General features: G+C 46.6%; 1 protein-coding gene across 2 annotated transcripts; it reads left to right on the top strand.

Moving 5' to 3' along the window:
• The first annotated feature begins 525 nt into the window (after positions 1-525).
• Positions 526-19,263, top strand: LOC127000852 (serine/threonine-protein kinase Nek8-like). Of its 2 annotated transcripts, none has more exons than XM_050864947.1 (25): positions 526-862; positions 2,050-2,270; positions 2,706-2,806; positions 3,141-3,320; positions 3,704-3,914; positions 4,492-4,648; positions 5,339-5,521; positions 5,768-5,909; positions 6,350-6,478; positions 6,602-6,703; positions 6,893-7,014; positions 7,394-7,536; positions 7,714-7,959; positions 8,825-8,960; positions 10,526-10,700; positions 11,783-11,893; positions 12,297-12,401; positions 12,914-13,018; positions 13,392-13,554; positions 14,546-14,660; positions 15,652-15,774; positions 16,269-16,440; positions 17,546-17,750; positions 18,197-18,372; positions 18,806-19,263. In XM_050864947.1, exons 2-25 carry the CDS (start codon positions 2,054-2,056, stop codon positions 18,959-18,961), a joined length of 3,675 nt encoding a protein of 1,224 aa, XP_050720904.1. In that variant the 5' UTR covers positions 526-862; positions 2,050-2,053; the 3' UTR covers positions 18,962-19,263. The 2 variants fall into 2 exon arrangements, with proteins under 2 accessions (XP_050720904.1, XP_050720903.1); XM_050864946.1 differs by having other exon boundaries at positions 528-854.
• Positions 19,264-19,702: the final 439 nt, after the last annotated feature.

Consider the following 19,702-nt stretch of genomic DNA (forward strand, 5'->3'; position numbering starts at 1 on the left):
GTTAAGGTTCCATTTAAGACATTGGTAGAGGTTAAGTTTCCAGTATGGCATTAATAAAGGTTGATTGGCAAGGCTTTCATTGTAAACATAAATACCACTATAATAAACCAATATATAAATCCCCATAAATTTAATAATAAAGCAAAAAAACTGATTATTCTTACTACAAACTCAATGACACACTAATTCACGTAACTTAACCGCTATAGATAATAAAATAAACAAATACCACTATAATAAACCAATAAATCCCCATAAATTTAATAATAAAGCCAAAAAAAGAGATTATATGGCTGTGGAAATCTTACTATAAACTCAATAATACACCAATTCACGTAACTTAACCACCCTAACTAATAAAATAAACAAATACCACTATAATAAACCAATAAATCCCCATAAATTTAATAATAAAGCCAAAAAACTGATTATTCTTACTATAAACTCAATAATACCCTAATTCACGTAACTTATACCACCCTAACTAATAAAATTAACGTAAATACCACTATAACTAACCAATAAATCCCCATAAATTTAATAATAAAGCCAAAAAACTGATTATGGCTTCCGGATTTAACAACAGCCGACGGTGAGGCGGTGGCAACGGCGGTGACGTTTGGCTCAGAGTGTACACAAACCGTTGCCAGGGAGGGAACGTTTGCTTTGATTTACTGTGTGTAGGCCTACCCGGCACACCTGTGGACACTGTGGCACGGACAGGAGGACCAGGAGTGCCTTCAGAGTCACTGACATATAGCGCCATGGCCGACACACTGGGCCAGCTCGAGTGCCCCGGCTGACAGGTCCTAAGAGGCGGGGACATTACGAGAACTTGCGTCATAATTCCCAAGGTGAGCAGGTGTGTCATTCTCCACGGCCTGGTCACGGGCTGGACTCGTCATCGCCTCCAAGGTTTCCCTCCCTGTTACCATTGGTTCATGCTAATCACAATATCTTTCCTTTTTATAGTGTCAAATATCCATTATTTCAGTTTCCATTTATCTGATATTTTCTTCATAGTATCACAATTCAATGTTCAACAATTATTTCCAACTCATCATCATCATCATTTCATCGACGCCTGCTCCTAGGAGCCCCCACCAGGGGATGGCCACGGCAGAAGAGCTTCCATCTTCCTCTATCCAGACACTCCCTCCTTGCCTGCTCAAAGTTTCTCAAAGATCTTTCCCCCCCTCTCCCTAATGTACTCTTGCACCCTATCCCTCCATTTCACTGGATGTCGTCCTCTAGCATTCCCTCCCTCTATCTCACTCACATACACCCTTCTGGTCGTCTTACTCTCCTCCATTCGCTCCATGTGGCCAAACCACTTTCAAGTCTGTCGCTTTACTTCTTCCACCACTCCACACTTCTTCCCTTCACCCCTGTGACACATTCCAAAACACTTGTACACTCTTTCATTACTCATTCCATCCATTCTACTCACACCACAAGCACTCCTCAAATAACTCATTTCCACTGCCTGCACACACACACACACTCACATAGGCCCGTACCAAGAGTCACGAAGGTTTAGCGACGAAGATCGAAGGGAAGGACGGTGCGTACCTGCCACTCATTGAACATTTATCACACAATTTATCTCCGAGTCTCAAACACCAATTAATAGCCATGATCGGTTATGTTATGAATTCTCTCAATTTCAATTTGAAGGACTACACAACACTGGTCATTTGCTGAGTGGTTGAGTTCAGGCTTCTTGTGCCTCACACAATTTATGCATTTCCTCTCAGCCATGGAACAGTCCTTTGATTTATGATCACCAGAGAACTTGTAACATTTTGGGGCTTCTCCATTGTTCTTGGCGGTGCAGTTGGCCTCAAGATGGCCATAGTTATAGTGTATCAATAGTTTATAGTGTATCTGGGGGATTATTCCTATTTCACTCCACATTTCCTATCTCTAGCCTATTTCTCCTCCCCATTCCCCATCTTCTCATTCATATTTCTTCACATATCATTCCTGATATCCCATTCTGTCACTCCCTTATGTCTCCCCATTTCATTCCGCACCTCCTGTCCCCAGCGCCATGGCCCCAAGTCTGGACGGGCCTGTCACCCCCTCCTCCCCTGGCCGGCTGTCCACCCCTAATGCTGACAAGGGGGAGGGGGGTGCGCGGCAGAGGTGGCGGCTGCTGGTGGTGTCGTCCAAGGCTCGGCACGTGGAGGCGGTCACGCAGGCGGTCCTTCCCTCGGTGGTGCTGGTGACCTACAAGTATGACACCTCAACGCTGGACCATATTCTGGGTGAGTCTTGTCGGGGGGGAGAGAGTACAGCCCATATTCTTAACCCGTCCACTGCAATTGGCACGGATTTGGCCTTCACTGGTAGCCTGGTAACATACACTCCCAGGTCTTTCTCTGCCTCTGTGGTGGATAGTGGACTGTTTCCCACGTGGTATTGGTGGGCTGGATATCCCCTCCCAAGGTGCAGGATTTTACATTTTTCTTCATTGAACTGTAGCAGACACTTTTTGATCCATTCCTGTAGTTTGGTGAGGTCTTCTTGCAGGAAATCCACAGTCAAGGGGTTTTATGTATTGCCACCTCTGTTCACTAGTTTGAAAAGCCTCATAGAAGTTGCTGGAGTTTTAGGATCCTAGTGATAGTTGTACATGACTTCTGCACTTTTTTTCCTTCTTCTTCCGTGTCCATACATTTCTGTCTTCTGTTTTGTTTCAGCTGAGGTGGCGAGGGCATTGTCTGGCCGCAAGGTGGAGTCGCTGGCTATGTTGCTGCACGGCTCAGAGCTTCAGCTGCATATCTGTGGGCCTGGGGAGAAGGTGAGGGGGGGAATGTGTTATGGATGTAAGGTCCAGTTGACCATTGCCGTAAACAGATAGGTCGCGAAGCCTTGCTAGAAATGGCTTGGGGAATGATTTATATAGGTCTTCCTCCTTCTCCTCCTCCTCCTCCTCCTCCTCCTGACTTCTTCTTTTTCCTCCTTCTTCTCTTAACCTTCTCCTTACCTCCTCCTCCTGACCAACTCACTCCTCTTCTTCTTCCTCCTCCTCCTGATCTCCTTTGCCCTCTCTCCTCCTGCTCCTCCTCCTCACTCCTCCTCCTCCACCTCCTCACTCCTCCTCACTCCTCACTCCTCCTCCTCCTCCTCCTCAGGTCGTCAGCTCCCACTCGGTGTCACAACAAGCATCCGTCAGGGAGTTCTTCAGCGCCCTTGTCAACACACACCTTGACCGCACCCAGCTACACCCTAGACTGGACTTCTTGGCGGCCCACCCAGCGCACCACCCCCAGCACGCCCAGACCCTCGCCGCTGACCTGGCCGAGCTGCTACAGGTATGGGGTGAGGAGGGGAAGGGGGGGGTGATGGGGTGTTGCTTGTAATTGTCTTTTTTTTCTATTTCTTGTTTTGTTTTAATTTATTTGCTTTTTTTTCTTTTTCTTTTTGGGGGAGGTTGGTGGATGTGCTGTTGTTGTTGTTGTTGTTGTATATGTAGTTGTTGTTTTTATTGATGTTTTTATTCTCGTTTATTATTTTTTTTTCTTTAGTGTTCTTTTCCTTTTCTTCTTTTCCTCTTTTTCTTCTTCTTCTTCGTTTTCCTAATGTTTTTCTTTTTCTTTTTCTTCTTCTTCTTCCTCTTTATCTTCTTCCTCCTCCTCTTCTCATTACGTAACCAAACTCCACCTTACCTCTCACTCCCTCCACCTCCTCCACACAGCTCCCAGTCCAGCTCATCAAGGACCTCCAGGGTGCCGAGGTGGAGGTGGAGTGCCGAGGGCTGGAGGGCAGCACCACACACGTACCCCTGGGCCAGCTGTACTTCCACCCCCAGAAGCTGAAGGAGGTACTGAGGGCGGCCGGCAGCGGTGCCAACACGAGGGTCAAGGATCTGGAGAAGGATTATGAGAAGATCAGGATCATTGGCAAGGGTGAGTGTGGGATTTGGCACTCTGCTTCCTCCTCCTCTTCCTTCTAGTCTTCCTCCTCCTCCTCCTCTTCTTCCTCCTCTTCTGTGATTTGTTATGATTATGGCACTCCTCTTCTTACTCCTCTTCCTTCTAGTCTTCCTCCTCCTCCTCCTTTTCTTCCTCTTCCTCCTACTGTTATTGCTTCTGCCTCTGTTTCCTCTTCCTCTTCTGCCTTCTCCTCCTCCTTCTCCTCTTCCACTTCTTCCTTCTGATATTGCTTCTGTTTTTGTTGTTTTGATTTTTCCCTTCCTCTTCTGTCTCCACTTCTTCCTTTTTCTCCTCCTCCTCCTCCTCGTCTTCCTCCTCCTCATCTTCTTCTTCCTCCTACTGTTATTTCTTCTGTTTCTGTTCTTGATTATTCTCCTCCTCCTCCTCCTACTCCTACTACTACTACTACTACTACTACTACTGTTCTTGCTTCTGTTCCTGATCTTCCTCTTCTTCCTCCTCCTCCTCTTCCTCTCTTTATTAACATCACTCCTCTTCCTCCTCCTCCTCTTAATATCACTTCTCCTCCCCCACCCTACCCCACCCCCAGGCTCCTTCGGCAGCGCAGTGCTCTACCGTAGGCTGAGGGACGAGGCTTTGGTGGTCATAAAGGAAATCAACATGCTGGAGCTCTCGGCCTCGGAGCGCCAGATGTCCCTTAACGAGATCAACGTGCTGGCCCTCCTTGACCACCCCAATATAGTGAGGTGGGTGCATGGGGTGGGGAAGGGGGTGAGGGGGTGGGGGAGGTTGTTTTGTGGGGTTAGGGAAAGAGGGGTTAAGTGTGGGGTGGTATACTGATTTTAGACACTTAACTGATGGCAAAACACACCAGGAATTAACGATTTTAATGATACGTATAAATGTACCTCTCGTGTTTAGTTTCCAGCTCTTTTTTATCTTTTTCCTGTCTTTATACTGTTTTGTTTTCCTTTTATTTTCTTCTCTTCCTCTAGTTTTGTCTTTGTTTTCATTCTCTTTGTTTACAGTTTTATATGTTTATTTTTGGACGGTTCTACATTTATTTTTCCTAGTGTCATTTTTTCCTTCTTTCCCTCAAATTCTGTGTCTTTATTTATACATGGTTTTACTCTTTAAATTCCCACGATCATCTTTCCTTCTCTCTCTCTTTAGGTCTGTCTCTCTATTTCTTGGGTGTATGTATTTTTTTTTTTTTTTTTACAACAAAGGAGACAGCTCAAGGGCACAAAAAAAGGAAACAGTAATAAAAAAAAAGCCCGCTGCTCGCTGCTCCTAAAAAAGAATCAAAGTTTGCATTTATCATCCTTCTTCCTTGTGTCCAGTTCTCCCTATCTCTCTCCCTCCCTCAAGTTTATTTAGTTTCATCATCCTTCTCTTCCTTATACTTCCCTCTCCTCCTCTCTCCCTCCCCTCAGCTACATGGACAGCTTTGAGAGGGACGGCTTCCTGTGCATAGAGATGGAGTACGCCGACGGGGGCAGCCTGGCACAGTACCTGACGCAGAGGGTGAAGCGCATTGACGAGAGGGAAGTGCTGGCCATCTTCCACCAGATCACGGCCGCCCTCAGCCACATGCACCAGCACCACATACTGCATAGGTAAATATATAGGAGGTAAATATGAGAAAGGAAGGAAGGAAGGAAGAAGGGAATAAAGGAAGGGAAGGAGAAGAGGAGAGTGTGTGTGTGTGTGTGTGTGTGTGTGTGTGTGTGTGTGTGTGTTTTAATTCAAGGTACATCTTCAAATACTAAATATGTATCTTAAAATCATGGTCTCGCTGGCATGTATATCTATGTTGATCAATGTAGTATGTATCGTGTTTCTCATAAAGCCTTCCCTCGCAGAGACCTCAAGACGGCCAACATCTTCCTGACCAAGGAGGGACAGGTCAAGGTCGGGGACTTCGGGATCAGCAAGATGATGAACACACAGTCCGTCCATGCCCACACCGTCCTGGGCACCCCATACTACATCAGCCCGGAGATGGTGAGGGGGGGAGAGGGGGGATGTTTGTGTGTGTGTGTGAGATGTTGAGTGGGGGAGAGAGGAAAATGGGATGAGGAGGGAAGTGAGGCATGTGAGTGTGTGTGTGTGTGTGTGTGTGTGTGTGTGTGTAATTAACCACGGCCTGATCACATGTTGGACTCGTAATCGCCAGCAGGTACCCTCCCGACATGAGCAAGTGTGTGTGTGTGTGTGTGTGTGTGTGTGTGTATGTGTGTGTGTGTGTTAGGATGGGTAAAGGTTGTTAGTGTAGGAGATGAGCAAGGTATGCATTAGAATGGTAAGGTAAAGATTGTTAATGTATTTGGTTATAATAGTGTAACAAAGCATTCACATTCTATATATTGTCTTTTTCATACACACTAATAACAATGATGAAACTTTAGCATTGTAATCTGTCGTGTGTGTGTGTGTGTGTGCAGTGTGAGGGGAAGGAGTACGACGAGAAGAGTGACATCTGGGCGCTGGGCTGCATCCTGTACGAGATGGCCTGCCTGCAGAAGACCTTCGAGGGCTCCAACTTGCCAGCCCTCGTCAACAAGATTATGAAGGTATGCTTGTGTGTGTGTGTGTGTGTGTGTGTGTGTGTGTGTGTGTGTGTGTGTGTGTATAACTCTTTCTTTTAACTTACTTTTTTCTTTCCTGTAACTTTTTTCTTTCCCTTGCACACCCAGGGTCAGTTTGCACCCATCCGCGGGAACTACTCACCAGGGTTCAAGCAGCTCGTCAGGGACCTGCTGCAGCGTGACCCGGAGTTCAGGCCCACGGCAGCCGAGGTGAGGGCACGAGGGTCATGTCAGGGAGAGTTAGAAGGAGGGGATGATGTGTGCGATATATTTTGGTTTCACTTTAAGGTCCCTTTTATCAAGTAACCTTTTTAATAAGTCACTCCACTCTCATTGCCTCTTGCCCTTCAACCATCACCTCTTGACAACCCATCCCCTCACACATGTCCCTTTGCTCAGGTGGTTAACGAGCGTCTGCCTGAGCTGCTGGCCCAGGTGTGCTGTGATGGGCTGGACGCTGAGGAGGTCAATGAGCAGCTCCGGCACTCCATAGAGGTGGCCAGACAGACCCAGGTGTCCAGGTGAGTGTGCCCATGGCACTGGAAGGCTTTTTTGGTGGGGCCTGGTGGCTAGCCCGGCCCCAGGCGAGTGGTGCTTGGCTCATGCTGCCCCTGGATATAATTTTTTATCCTCTTTAGAGAGTTCATGTAGAGTCTGGGTTGACGGGTTGATACATGGTCATCAGGGCAGCATGTAGGTAGTCTTAGGTCACTCAGCAGTGACTGAAAATAGTCAGCTTGTAGCAGCAGGCAGGACTTGAACCCAGGTCCTCCAGGACGCCACGCCTGCATGCTGACCACTCAGCCGCTGCCTCCCCAACTCAGCCACTGCCTCCCCTTAGCATACAATTCCCCCTAACTCTACCACCCTAAGTTAACACACATAACCCCATTGTTCCAGGTCCTCCCGGCCGCCCCGGTCCGTGGTCTACCACTTGAAGGTGTATGACTCCTCCATTAGCCTGGGCCCGGTGCCCCTGCCAGCCAGGACCAGGGTCAAGGAGCTGGCCGTATCCAACACTCACCTGGTGCTGCTGACGGCAGGTGAGTGGTGATGATGGCGATGATGATGGTGTTTGGTGATAGCAGTGGTGGTGGAGAAGTGTGTTATGGGGAATAGACGCCCAGCAGCTCCACAGTTTCATATGGCAGGTTAGTAAGCTCCCAAGCCAATAGCAAAGACATCAAAAAGTCCTCCTCTTTCCCCCACCCATCCCCCAGAATGTCTCGTCTACACCTGGGGCGAGGGCAAGAAGGGTCAGCTGGGTCACGAGGCGCTGGAGGTGTGGCGGGGGCGGCCGGGCGTGGTGGAGGCGCTGCGGGGGAAGGCCGTCACCCGGGTGTGTGCGGGGGACGGGTTCTCGGTCTTCGCCTCGGATAACGGGATCGTCATGACCTGCGGCGACGGGACCTTCGGGTGTCTGGGTCACAATGATTGGAACAGCTCAACCAAACCTAAGCTGATTGGTGAGTCTTGGAGGGGGGGGGGAAGGGGTGTTGAGTGGGGGTTTGTGGTGTTGAATGGTGGTTTGTGGTGTTGAATTGGGGTTTATGGTGTTGAATGGTGGTTTGTGGTGTTGAATGGTGGTTTGTGATGTTGAATGGCAGTTTGTGGTGTTGAATGGTGGTTTGTGGTGTTGAATTGGGGTTTGTGGTGTTGTATATGTGGTGTTGAATGGTAGTTTGTGGTGTTGTATGGAGCTTTGTGATGTTGTATGTGTGGTGTTGAATGGTGGTTTGTGGTGCTGAATGGGGGTTTGCAGTGTTGATGTGTGGTGTTGTATGTGTGGTGTTGAATGGTGGTTTGTGGTGTTGAATGGCAGTTTGTGGTGTTGTATGTGTGGTGTTGAATGGGGGTTTGTGGTGCTGAATGGGGGTTTGCGGTGTTGATGTGTGGTGTTGAATGGTGGTTTGTGGTGTTGTATGGAGCTTTGTGGTGTTGTATGTGTGGTGTTGAATGGTGGTTTGTGGTGTTGATGTGTGGTGTTGAATGGGGGTTTGTGGTGTTGTATGGAGCTTTGTGGTGTTGAATGGGGGTTTGTGGTGTTGAATGGGGGTTTGTGGTGTTGTATGGAGCTTTGTGGTGTTGAATGGGGGTTTGTGGTGTTGAATGGGGGTTTGTGGTGTTGATGTGTGTTCTGATTAGTGATGTGATTTTGTTTGGTCTTCATTACCTTCATCACCTCCTCCTCCTCCTCCTCCTCCTCCTCAACCTCTCCTTCCCTCCTCACCTCCACCTCTCATTCTTTCCTCTTCATTACCCAACCCTCACATCCCCTTCTCCTCTTCCTCCTCCTCCTCCTCACTTCTCCTCGCCTCCTCCTGTGGTCAGAGCGGCTCCTGGCGGTGGACGTGTGTGGCATCAGCTGTGGGTCGCATCATGTGGTGGTGGTGGCAGCCGATGGGGTGGTGTACGCCTGGGGCCGGGGCGAGGGGGGCAGGCTGGGCACCGGCTCCGAGGATGATGCGTGGGTTGAGGGAGATGTGTGCTTTGGGGTCTGGCTGTCTCTCGCACACGCACATTTTTTTTTTGTTGTTGTTTTTGTTGTTGTGTTTGGGGTTGTGATCTTGCCGTCTGTTGCGTGCCTTCGTTTGTTTGTTTGTTCCATTTGGTTCTGTTATGCTTACGCTCTCTCACCTGTTCCTTCCTCCCTTGCTTCTCCCTTTTTCCTGTTATCCTCCCTTCCTTTCTTTCCTTCTCCTTCTTCCTCCCTCCCTTTTTTTCCTTCCATTCTTCCTCCCTTCCTTCCTTGCTTTTCTTCCCTTCTTCCTCCCTTCCTTTCTTTCCTTCTCCTCTTCCTCCCTCCCTTTTTTTCCTTCCACTCTTCCTCCCTTCTTTCTCCCTTCTCTCCCTCTATTTTAATTTTTGGTTCTGTTATGCTTAAGCTCCCTCACCTGTTCCTTCCTCCCTTCCTTCTCCCTTTTTCCTGTTCTCCCTTCCTGTTTTTCCTTCTCTTCCTTCCTCCCTCCTCCCTTTTTCCTGTTTCTCTCCCTTCCTTTCTTTCCTTCTCCTCTTCCTCCCTTCCTTCTCCCTTTTTCTTGTTCTCCCTTCCTTTCTTTCCTTCTCTTCCTTCCTCCCTCCTCCCTTTTTCCTGTTCCTCTCCCTTCCTTCCTTTCCTTCTCTTCCTTCCTCCCTCCTCCCTTTTTCCTGTTCCTCTCCCTTCCTTTCCTTCTCCTCTCTTCCTCCCTTCCTTCTTTTCTCCTTCTTTTCTTTCTCTTCCTTCCTCCTCCTCCTTTTTTCTGTTCTTCTAAATCCTTTCTTTCCCTCCTCTTCCTCCTTCCTTCCCCCTTTTCTTGTTCTCCTTCCTTTCTTTCCTTCTCCCTTCCTTCCTTTCCTTCCCCTCATCCTCCCTTCCTTCTCCCTTCTCACCCTTTTTTTCATTTTTGGTTCTGTTCAGCTAAATTTTCTTATGTATTTCTTTATTTTTTGTTTCCTTATTTTTTTCCACTTCTTATCCTTCCACTCTGCACCCTCCTCCTCCTCCTCCTCCTCCTCTTCCACCCACGCACATGCCTATATGTATACCACTGTATGTGCGTGTGGACTGACATACGCACACACACTCACTTTTTGAACTAGCGGCTTATGTGCACATGAGGAAAGGTTCGCACACAGCCTTGTCGAGTACACACACATGCACGTACACACACACACACACACACACACACACACACACACACACACACACACACACACACACACACACACAAACAAACACCTTCCTTCCTTTTTTTTTCCTTCTCATTCTTTCCTTCCTTTCTCCTCTTCCTCCCTTTCTTACCTCCTCTTCCTCCCTTCCTTACCTCCTCCTCCTCCTCCTCCTCCTCCTTTTTTCTCTTCCTTCTCTTCCTCTCTTCCTTCCCTTTTCCTCTTCCTCCCTTTCTCTCTGTCTCCCTTCCTTCCCTTCTCTCCCTACCCTCCTTCCTTCTTTCTTTCCCTCCTCTTCCTCCCTATTATATCACACACACACACACATCAGCACCACCACCACCACCACTAACACCCATCCCCTCCCTCCCCTGGCCCCCACAGGTGTCACCCCACTGAGATAGAGTTACCCGGCGATGTTGATGTGACCAGTGTGCGGTGTGGGGGTGATGGGACGCTGCTGGTGACGGAGCAAGGCGGTCTCCTAGCGTGCGGCAACAACACATACAACAAGCTCGGTCTTAATCAAGCGCCCGGCCTGTTCTCCATCAATTTTAAGGTAGGGTGAAGTGATGGAAGGGAGGAGGGAGGGAGAGAAGGGAAGGGAAGGGAAGGACAGTTGAAAGGGAAGGAGGGAGTATTGGAGGGACAGGTAGAGGAAGATAGGAGTGAAGGAAGGAAGGGAAAGAAGGGAGGAAGGAGGGAAGGGAAGGAGGGAGTGTGGGAGGGACAGGGAGAGGAAGAAAGGAGTGAATGAAGGAAGGAAAGAAGGAAGGGAGGGCTGTAGGAGGGAAGGAAGGAAGGGGAAGGAAGGACAGTTGAAAGGGAAGGAGTGTGGGAGGGACAGGGATAGGAAGAAAGGAGTGAATGAAGGAAGGAAAGAAGGAAGGGAGGGTTGTAGGAGGGAATGAAGTGAGGAAGGAAGGGAGGGAAGGAAGGAAGAAAGGAAGGAAAGAAGGAAGGGAGGGCTGTAGGAGGGAAGGAAGTAAGGGAGGAAGGGAGGGAAGGAAGGAAGAAAGGAAGGAAAGAAGGAAGGGAGGGTTGTTGGAGGGAATGAAGTAAGGAAGGAAGGAAGGGAAGGAAGGAGAAATAATGGCTAATAAATAGATAGATAGATAGAAAGATAGAGGGTGGAAGTGGTGGGGATGCAAGGTGACATATTTCATTCATTTCTTTATTTTTTTTCAGTGTATCAAGTCTGTAGTACCATAATTTCTGTTCTTCTCTTTGCTTCTTTTTGTAACTTTTCTTCTATGTTCTCCTATCACTGTTTCTTCCTTCTTCTCCTTCTCCTTCATCCTCCTCTTCATCTTCTTCATTTTCCTCCACCTGAATCTTCGCCAAGGCCAAAAATGCCGTCTTGTAGGCCATTTGATAAGATTTAACATATTTTTTCACTTATGTTTTAGGACTGACCATCTTTTTGGGACCATAATAGGGTCTGTGTGGTCTGAAGATCTATGTAAACCTATGTAATTTCTTTTCTGTATCCTCCTCCAACTTCTCCCCCCAAACAGAAGGAGGTCCCCAAGGCGCTGGTGGCCACGAGGGTGCAGAGTATTGGCCTGTGTGGTCTGAAGATCTATGTAAACCTATGTAATTTCTTTTCTGTATCCTCCTCCAACTTCTCCCCCCAAACAGAAGGAGGTCCCCAAGGCGCTGGTGGCCACGAGGGTGCGGAGTATTGGCTGTCGCGTGGTGGATGTGGCGATGGGCCCCTCACACACCGCCGTGCTCACCGAGATGGGACAGGTGAGGGTGATGGGGGTGATGGGTGTGAGGAATTAGGGGTGGGAGGAAAGGAGAGGGATAATGGAGACAGGATTTATTTATTTATTTATTTTTTAATCAAGGGTTTAGTAAGGGTTTAGGAGCAGTGAGTAGCAGGCTTTTTTTCTTTTTATTGTTTCCTTTTTTTGTGCCCTTGTGCTGTCTCCTTAAAAAAAAAAAAAAAATAGGAAGTGGGTTAGTGGTGAAGGTGCAGGCGGGGGAGAAGGAAAGACAATAGAAGTGTACAGTTGTATGGTGTAGGTTCCTTTGGTGTTCTGGTGTTGCGCATTGTTTATTGGGCACCTTATTTGTATTCCCCCGGCATGCTGGGCGTGTGTATGTTTGAGTTGGAATTAGGACTTCACTTCCCCCCAACCCCCCACAGGTTCTGACCTTCGGGCGTAACTGCGAGGGTCAGCTTGGTCGTGGGAACACCAGGTCCACGACGCGTCCTGTACTGGTGAGGGCCATGGCCAGCAAGGTGGTGACGGTGAGTGTGTGTGTGTGTGTGTGTGTGTGTGTGTGTGTGTGTGTGTGTGTGTGTATTTACCTAGTTGTAATTTTACAGGGCCTGGGCTTACACTCTTGTGGTCCCGTCTCCGTATCTATAATTATCCAACTTTTCCTTGAAGCTCTGCACACTCTTCGCCGATACTATTTCTTCACTTAGTCTGTTCCAAACCTCTATATTTCTTTGTGTGTGTGTGTGTATGTGTGTGTGTGTCTCTGTCTGTATGATGGTGATAACAACAAATGGTGTGGAATGTGTGTGTGTGTGTTTTGTGTGTTTGTGTGTGTAAATTTATGTTTGTAAGAGAGTGTGTGTGTGTGTTTCCTTATCCCTTATTTTCCTGTTGAGCTCCAAATGTGTGTTTTTGTCTGTTTTTGTGTCCATTTGTCTGTCAGTTTTTTTTAGGTCTGTCTCAAACATTATCCAACTTGCTGGCTATGATTTTTGAGGTCCTTTCTGGTCTTGTTTTAGTATGGTTCCCCCTCCCCCAGATGATCCAGTGTGGCTCCACCTACACCGTCGCCGGCACCATGAACAACGCACTCTACCTGTGGGGGACGCGCGCTGTCAGTCCACTAACGAGGCCCAACACACAGGTAAGGAGGGAGGGGCTTCTGGTACCAACACCTATACAGAGAGAAAGGAGTGTAAGATGTTGGAGGAGAAAAAGAACAATAAGAGAGAAGGGAAGAAATGCAATGAAAAGGGAAGTGAGTGAGATGAATGTGTGAGAGAAAGAGATGTTTGTTTACGAGATCAGTCGACCAGTGTGGACACAAACAGGAGAGACAGCACGGCACCGGTGGAAAGGTTACATTTGAATCATTACAGACGTCTGGTAGCATGACCACAATATACACTAACTCTCCTCCACAATATACACTAACACCCACTAACTCTACCTCCTCTTCCTTCACACCATGCACTAACACACACCAACTCTACCTTCTCTTCTCTATGCTCTAACAGGAAGGGTTCACTAACACTTGGGGTCAGCGCAGTGCCTTGGGGTCAGCAGCGAACAGCACCAACAGCACCAACAGCACCAACAGCGCCTCTAATAGTCCCAGCGGTGGTGGTGGTGGTGGTGGTGGTGCCAAAGGGGAGAAGCCTGCTGGTGATGGTGGAAGTGGTGAGTATTGGCATTGGTGTTATGGTGGTGGTGAATGGTGGTGATGGGGAAGGAGAGGAAAGGAAAGGGGAGATGAGGATATTGGGGGAAAGAAAGTAAGGGAAGGGAGAGAAAGAAAGAAAAGTAGTGAAAATATATAAATAAAGAAGTTGGGGGTGATGAGGAAAGAAAGTAAGGGAAGGGGAGAAAGAAAGAAAGGAGTTATGAGGATATTGGGGGAAAGAAAGTAAAGGAAAGAAAGAAAGGAGTTATGAGGATATTGGGGGAAAGAAAGTAAGGGAAGGAAGGAAAGAAAGAAAGGAGTTATGAGGATATTGGGGGAAAGAAAGTAAAGGAAAGAAAGAAAGGAGTTATGAGGATATTGGGGGAAAGAAAGTAAGGGAAGGGAGAGAAAGAAAGAAAAGTAGTGAAAATATATAAATAAAGAAGTTGGGGGTGATGAGGAAAGAAAGTAAGGGAAGGGGAGAAAGAAAGAAAGGAGTTATGAGGATATTGGGGGAAAGAAAGTAAAGGAAAGAAAGAAAGGAGTTATGAGGATATTGGGGGAAAGAAAGTAAAGGAAAGAAAGAAAGGAGTTATGAGGATATTGGGGGAAAGAAAGTAAGGGAAGGAAGGAAAGAAAGAAAGGAGTTATGAGGATATTGGGGGAAAGAAAGTAAGGGAAGGAAGGAGAGAAAGAAAGAATATGAGTGAAAATGAATAAATAAAGGAGGTGAATTGTAATGGGTGGAGTAAAGTGGATGAACAAGTAATAAAATGGAAGAGTTACTGCAAAAATACCTAAGAAACTAAACAAATAAACTAACTAACTAACTATATAAATAAACTAATGTTGTTACTAATAGGGAAAGTTAAGTAGATGCATAAAATTTACTAATAAAACATAACAAAAAAATAACCTTGTGCTGTAAAAAAACAAACAACAGCAACAACAGCAACCCCACACAGCATTTTCACAGCATCTTACTAACACCATCAATGTCATCAACAGCCGGGAGGTCACAGCGGTCTGGCAGCAGCAGCGATGGGGGGGAGTCAGCCCAGCGCCGGCACCCTCGGAACATTAACATGCGGGATGTGTTGCTGCACCCTCAGGAGATACTGGCGTGAGTTGAGGGGCGGGAAAATGTTTGAAAGGGAATGGCAGAAATGTTAGAGTTGGTAGAATATTATGGGAATGGCAGAATATTAGGAGAATGGCAGAAATGTTAGAGTTGGTAGAATATTATGGGAATGGCAGAATATTAGGAGAATGGCAGAAATGTTAGAGTTGGTAGAATATTATGGGAATGGCAGAATATTAGGGGAATGGCAGAAATGTTAGAGTTGGTAGAATATTATGGGAATGGCAGAATATTAGGGGAATGGCAGAAATGTTAGAGTTGGTAGAATATTATGGGAATGGCAGAATATTATGGGAATGGCAGAATATAAGGAGAATGGCAGAAATGTTAGAGTTGGTAGAATATTATGGGAATGGCAGAATATTATGGGAATGGCAGAATATTATGGGAATGGGAGAAATATTAGAGTTGGTAGAATATTATGGGAATGGCAGAATTTGAGTACATCTGATTAACTTTTCTTCCATATTTCTAATCACTCCTTCATCCCTTTTTTTCTTCCTCCTCCTCCTCCTCCTTCATCCTTCAACTCTTACTCATTTACTTTTTATCTCATTTACTCCTTCATCCCATTTCTTCTTCCTCCTTTATCTCATTTACTCCTTCCTGTCTCTCTCCTCCTCCCTTCTTACACCTCAATATTCTTACTTATTTACTCTTTCATCCCTTTCATTCCTCCTCTTTCACCTTCTCCCTTTTTACATCTAAGGAAGGAAGGAAGGGAGGAAGAAAGGAAGGAAGGAGAAATGATGGCAGATAAATAGATAGATAGATAGAAAGATAGAAAGAAAGGCAAGATTTATTTATTTTCTGTTTTGGTTTCTCTTCTTTTTGTTTTCCTAATCCATTTTTTCCTCTCCTTCTTCCTCCTCCTCTTTCTCGTTCTCCCTTTTTACTCTTTCATCCCATTTATTTTTCCTCCTTCTCCTCCTCTTCCTCCTCCTCCTCCTCTCACCTCTTCCCTCCTCCCCAGGCTGTACGCATCCCAGGCCCAGATCAGCAAGGGTGAGACGCTGAGCCTGTCCAGCATCCATTGCCAGAACCAGAGCATCTTCCTGGTGGTGGACACAACCGTACCTCTACCTAGGGCCGGGAGGTGAGCAGGGAGGAGGAGGAGGAAGGGAAGGAGGGAAAGGATGGTATGAAAGGGATGGTAGGAAGAGGAAGGAGGGAGAAAGGGAGGAGGGAGAGAGAGAAGGAAAGGGAAGAGAAAGAAGGGAAGGGAGGAAGGGATGGTAGGAAGAGGAAGGAGGGAGAGAGAGAAAAGGAAAGGGAAGGGAAGGAAGGGAAGGGAGGAAGGAGAGAAAGGAAGGGAGGGATAGTTGAAAGGGAAGGAGGGAGTATTGGAGGGGCAGGGAGAGGAAGAAAGGAAGGAAGGGAGGAAGGAAAGAGGGAAGGGAGGGATGGTTGTAGGAGGGAAGGGAGGGAAAGGAAGGGAGGAAGAAAGGAAGGAAGGAGAAATGATAGCAGATAAATAGATAGAAAGATAGAAAGGAAAGATTTATTAATTTTCTGTTTTATTTTCTCTTCTTTTTGTTTACCTAATCCATTTTTTCCTCTCCTTCTTCCCCTCCTCTTCCTCTTCCTCAGTTCCCTATTGGCAGAGATGGAGGAGAAGAGGAAGAAAGAGGAGAAGCCAGAGGGGAAGGCAGAGGAGCAGGCTGGGAAGAAGATCAAGGAGCAGGAGGAGGAAGAGGAGGAGGAAGAGGAAGAGGAGGAAGAAGATTCGAGAGATGAAGACTTGAATGACAGCATGGGTCCAGTGAGTGTTTGTTTGTTTGTTTGTTTGTTTGTTGGTGTTTATGTTCAGTTCAGTTACTATGATAAGATTTTTTATTATTATTATTATTATTATTATTTATTTATTTTTTTGCATTTTTTTCATGTTTTGTGTTTGTTTGTTTGCTTGTTTGTTTGTTTTAAAATCTAAGTAGTGTTTTTTTTCCATTAAATTTGTGTTTTAAATTTTAAGAGGCTGATGAAATTTAAATATCAAATCCATGTTTTTTATTTATTTATTTATTTATCATTATTATTATTATTATTATTATTATTATTATTATTATTATTATTATTATTATTATTATTATTATTATTATTATTATTATTATTATCTTTTGCACCCATCACCTACTCACCCATCACCCATCACCCATACACCATTCACTCCTCACTGACTCACCAATTCACCCATCACCCATTCACCATTCACTCCTCACTCACTCACCCATCACCTAGTAACCCATCACCCAATCACTCATCCACCTAAAACTCATCACCAATCATCCATTCTCCTATTCACCTACTCACCCATTCAACACCAATCACCCACTCACCCATTCAACACACATCACCTACTCACCCATCACCCAATCACTCATCCACCTAAAACCCATCACCAATCATCCATTCTCCTATTCACCTACTCACCTACTCACCCATTCAACACCAATCACCCACTCACCCATTCAACACCAATCACCCACTCACCCATTCAACACCAATCACCTACTCACCCATTCAACACCAATCACCCACTCACCCATTCAACACCCATCACCCACTCACCCATTCAACACCAATCACCCACTCACCCATTCAACACCCATCACCCACTCACCCATTCAACACCAATCACCCACTCACCCATTCAACACCAATCACCCACTCACCCATTCAACACCCATCACCTACTCACCCATTCAACACCAATCACCCACTCACCCATTCAACACCCATCACCTACTCACCCATTCAACACCAATCACCTACTCACCCATTCAACACCAATCACCCATTCAACACCCATTCATTCAACACCCATTCAACACCAGTCACCCACTCACCCATCACTCATCACCCAACAGGTCCCAGACTGGCTGAAGGCTGAGCTGGAAGATGCAGAAGTGTGGTCCAGCTCCGAGTCCGATAGAGGGAAAGGAAAAGGAAGAGGAAGAGGAGGAGGAGGAGGAAGAGGAAGACGAGGAAGAGGAGGAAAAAGAGGGCCAACCACACGGTCTAGTAACAAGCCTTCCACCACCACCACCACCACCAAGAAGCCATTTAGTAAAGGTAATGAGTTTCAACACCACCACCACCATCACCACCATTATCATCATCACCACCACCATCACCACCATTATCATCACCACCACCACCACCACCATTATCATCTCCACCACTACCACCATCACCACCATTATCATCACCACCAACACCACCACCACCACCATCACCACTACCATCACCATCACTACCAGTTTCAACACCAATTCATCACCATCACCACCACCACCAAATTCTGACTCCATTTTTGTTATATCATGAGAGAGAGAGAGAGAGAGAGAGAGAGAGAGAGAGAGAGAGAGAGAGAGAGAGAGAGAGAGAGAGCGAGCATTTCTTTCTTTCTTTCCTTCTCTATCCTTCTTTCTTTTTTCTTTCTTTCCTTTCTTTCTTTCTTTACCTCAATAATTACATTCCTCCCTTACTTACTTTCTCTCCTTTTTTTCTCTCCCCAGCTAAGGAGAAGGGAGGTAAAGGAGGAGGAGGAGGAGGAGGGGAGGGAGAGGAGACCCCCTTCCACTCCCCCTTCGTCCCCTCCCCACGCCCCCCTCCGAAGGGAAGAGGAGGAGGAGGACAGAAGACGATGATGAAGGGAGAGAAGAGGATGATGGAGGAGGAGAAGATGGCAAAGGTAAGGAGGAGGAGGAGGAGGAGGAGATTGAAGTAGTATAATAGTAATGGTAGTAATAGTAGTGGTAGTAGTAGTAGTAATAGTAGTAGTACAAGTAGTAGTAGTAGTAATAGTAGTAGTAGGCCTAGTTGTAGTAGTAGTAGTAGTAATAGGCTAAACTAATGTGATTTTTTCTCTTCTCTTTTCTTTCTCCTCCTCCTCCTCCTCCTCTTCTTCCTCTCCTCCTCTTTTTCCTCCTCCTCCTCTTCATTGTCATTCATCAACGCCTTTTCCCTTCTCTTCTTCCTCCCCCTTTCCTCTTCCTCTTCCTCCTCTTTCTCTCCTTCCCTTCCTTCCCCTTCCTTCCTTTCTTTTTCCTTCCCATTTCTACCTTGCCTTACCTCCTCCTCCTCTCCTCTCCTCTCCTCTCCTTCCCTCCCCCCCCCCCCAACAGGAGAAGGAGGAGGCCCTTAACCAGGAGATCGAGAAACTCCGCTCTGAGCTCCACCGGCAACAGGAACAGCAGAAGAGCATCATTGACCAGAGGCTGAAGGAGATGAAGGAGGAGGGAGGGCCCGAGAAGGAGTCAGGGGTGTGCAGGGTCATGTAGGAAGGGAAGGAGGGAGAGAAGGATGGGGAAGGAAGGGTTATGAAGGAGTATAGCTTTGATAGGAAGGGAGGGAAGGGAGGATAGGAGGGAAGGAAGTGAAGGAAAGGTCTGGGGTGTAGAGAATGTAGGAAGGAAGGAAGGAAAGTGAGGGAGAGAAGGTGTATGGATGTATAAGGAAGGAAGAAAGAGAAGGAGGGAGGAGGAGTGAAGGAAAGGAAGGGAGAGAAAAGAAGGAAGGAGGAAATTGTAGGAGGAGGAGGGAAGGAAGGGAAGGAAGAATGGGGAGGAGGCGGAGGAGGGAAGGAAGGAAGAATGGGGAGGAGGCGGAGGAGGGAAAGAAGGGAAGGAAGACTGGGGAGGAGGCGGAGGAGGGAAAGAAGGGAAGGAAGAATGGGGAGGAGGCGGAGGAGGGAAGGAAGGGAAGGAGGTAATGAATGAAGGAAGGAGAAATGCGTAGAGTAATGTAGAGGAAGGAAGGAAGGAAGGAAGGAAAGGAAAAAAATACGGGAAGCAATATTATGTCAGAGAGAGAGAGAGAGAGAGAGAGAGAGAGAGAGAGAGAGTAGTAGTAGTAATAGTAGTAGTAGTAGTAGTTCATGTATTTATGTATGTATTTAGGTAGATGAGTTAGACGTTAATAATAATAATAATAATAATAATAATAATAATAATAATAATAATAATAATAGAATAATGATAGTTTAATAGCAATCCCAAGCACAAACTATACTCGTAAGAACA

The sequence above is a fragment of the Eriocheir sinensis genome, chromosome 19 (genome assembly GCF_024679095.1).
Source record: "Eriocheir sinensis breed Jianghai 21 chromosome 19, ASM2467909v1, whole genome shotgun sequence".
In the NCBI taxonomy this organism is placed as follows: Eukaryota; Metazoa; Arthropoda; class Malacostraca; order Decapoda; family Varunidae; genus Eriocheir; species Eriocheir sinensis.

Excerpts from the sequence above, each read along its gene's own strand:
- LOC127000852 (XM_050864947.1), top strand. The coding sequence starts at position 2,054 with ATGGCCCCAAGTCTGGACGGGCCTGTCACCCCCTCCTCCCCTGGCCGG. Across the intron at positions 3,321-3,703 it reads ACCTGGCCGAGCTGCTACAG|CTCCCAGTCCAGCTCATCAA; the intron begins GTATGGGGTGAG and ends TCCTCCACACAG. Across the intron at positions 7,537-7,713 it reads CCTGGTGCTGCTGACGGCAG|AATGTCTCGTCTACACCTGG; the intron begins GTGAGTGGTGAT and ends CCCATCCCCCAG.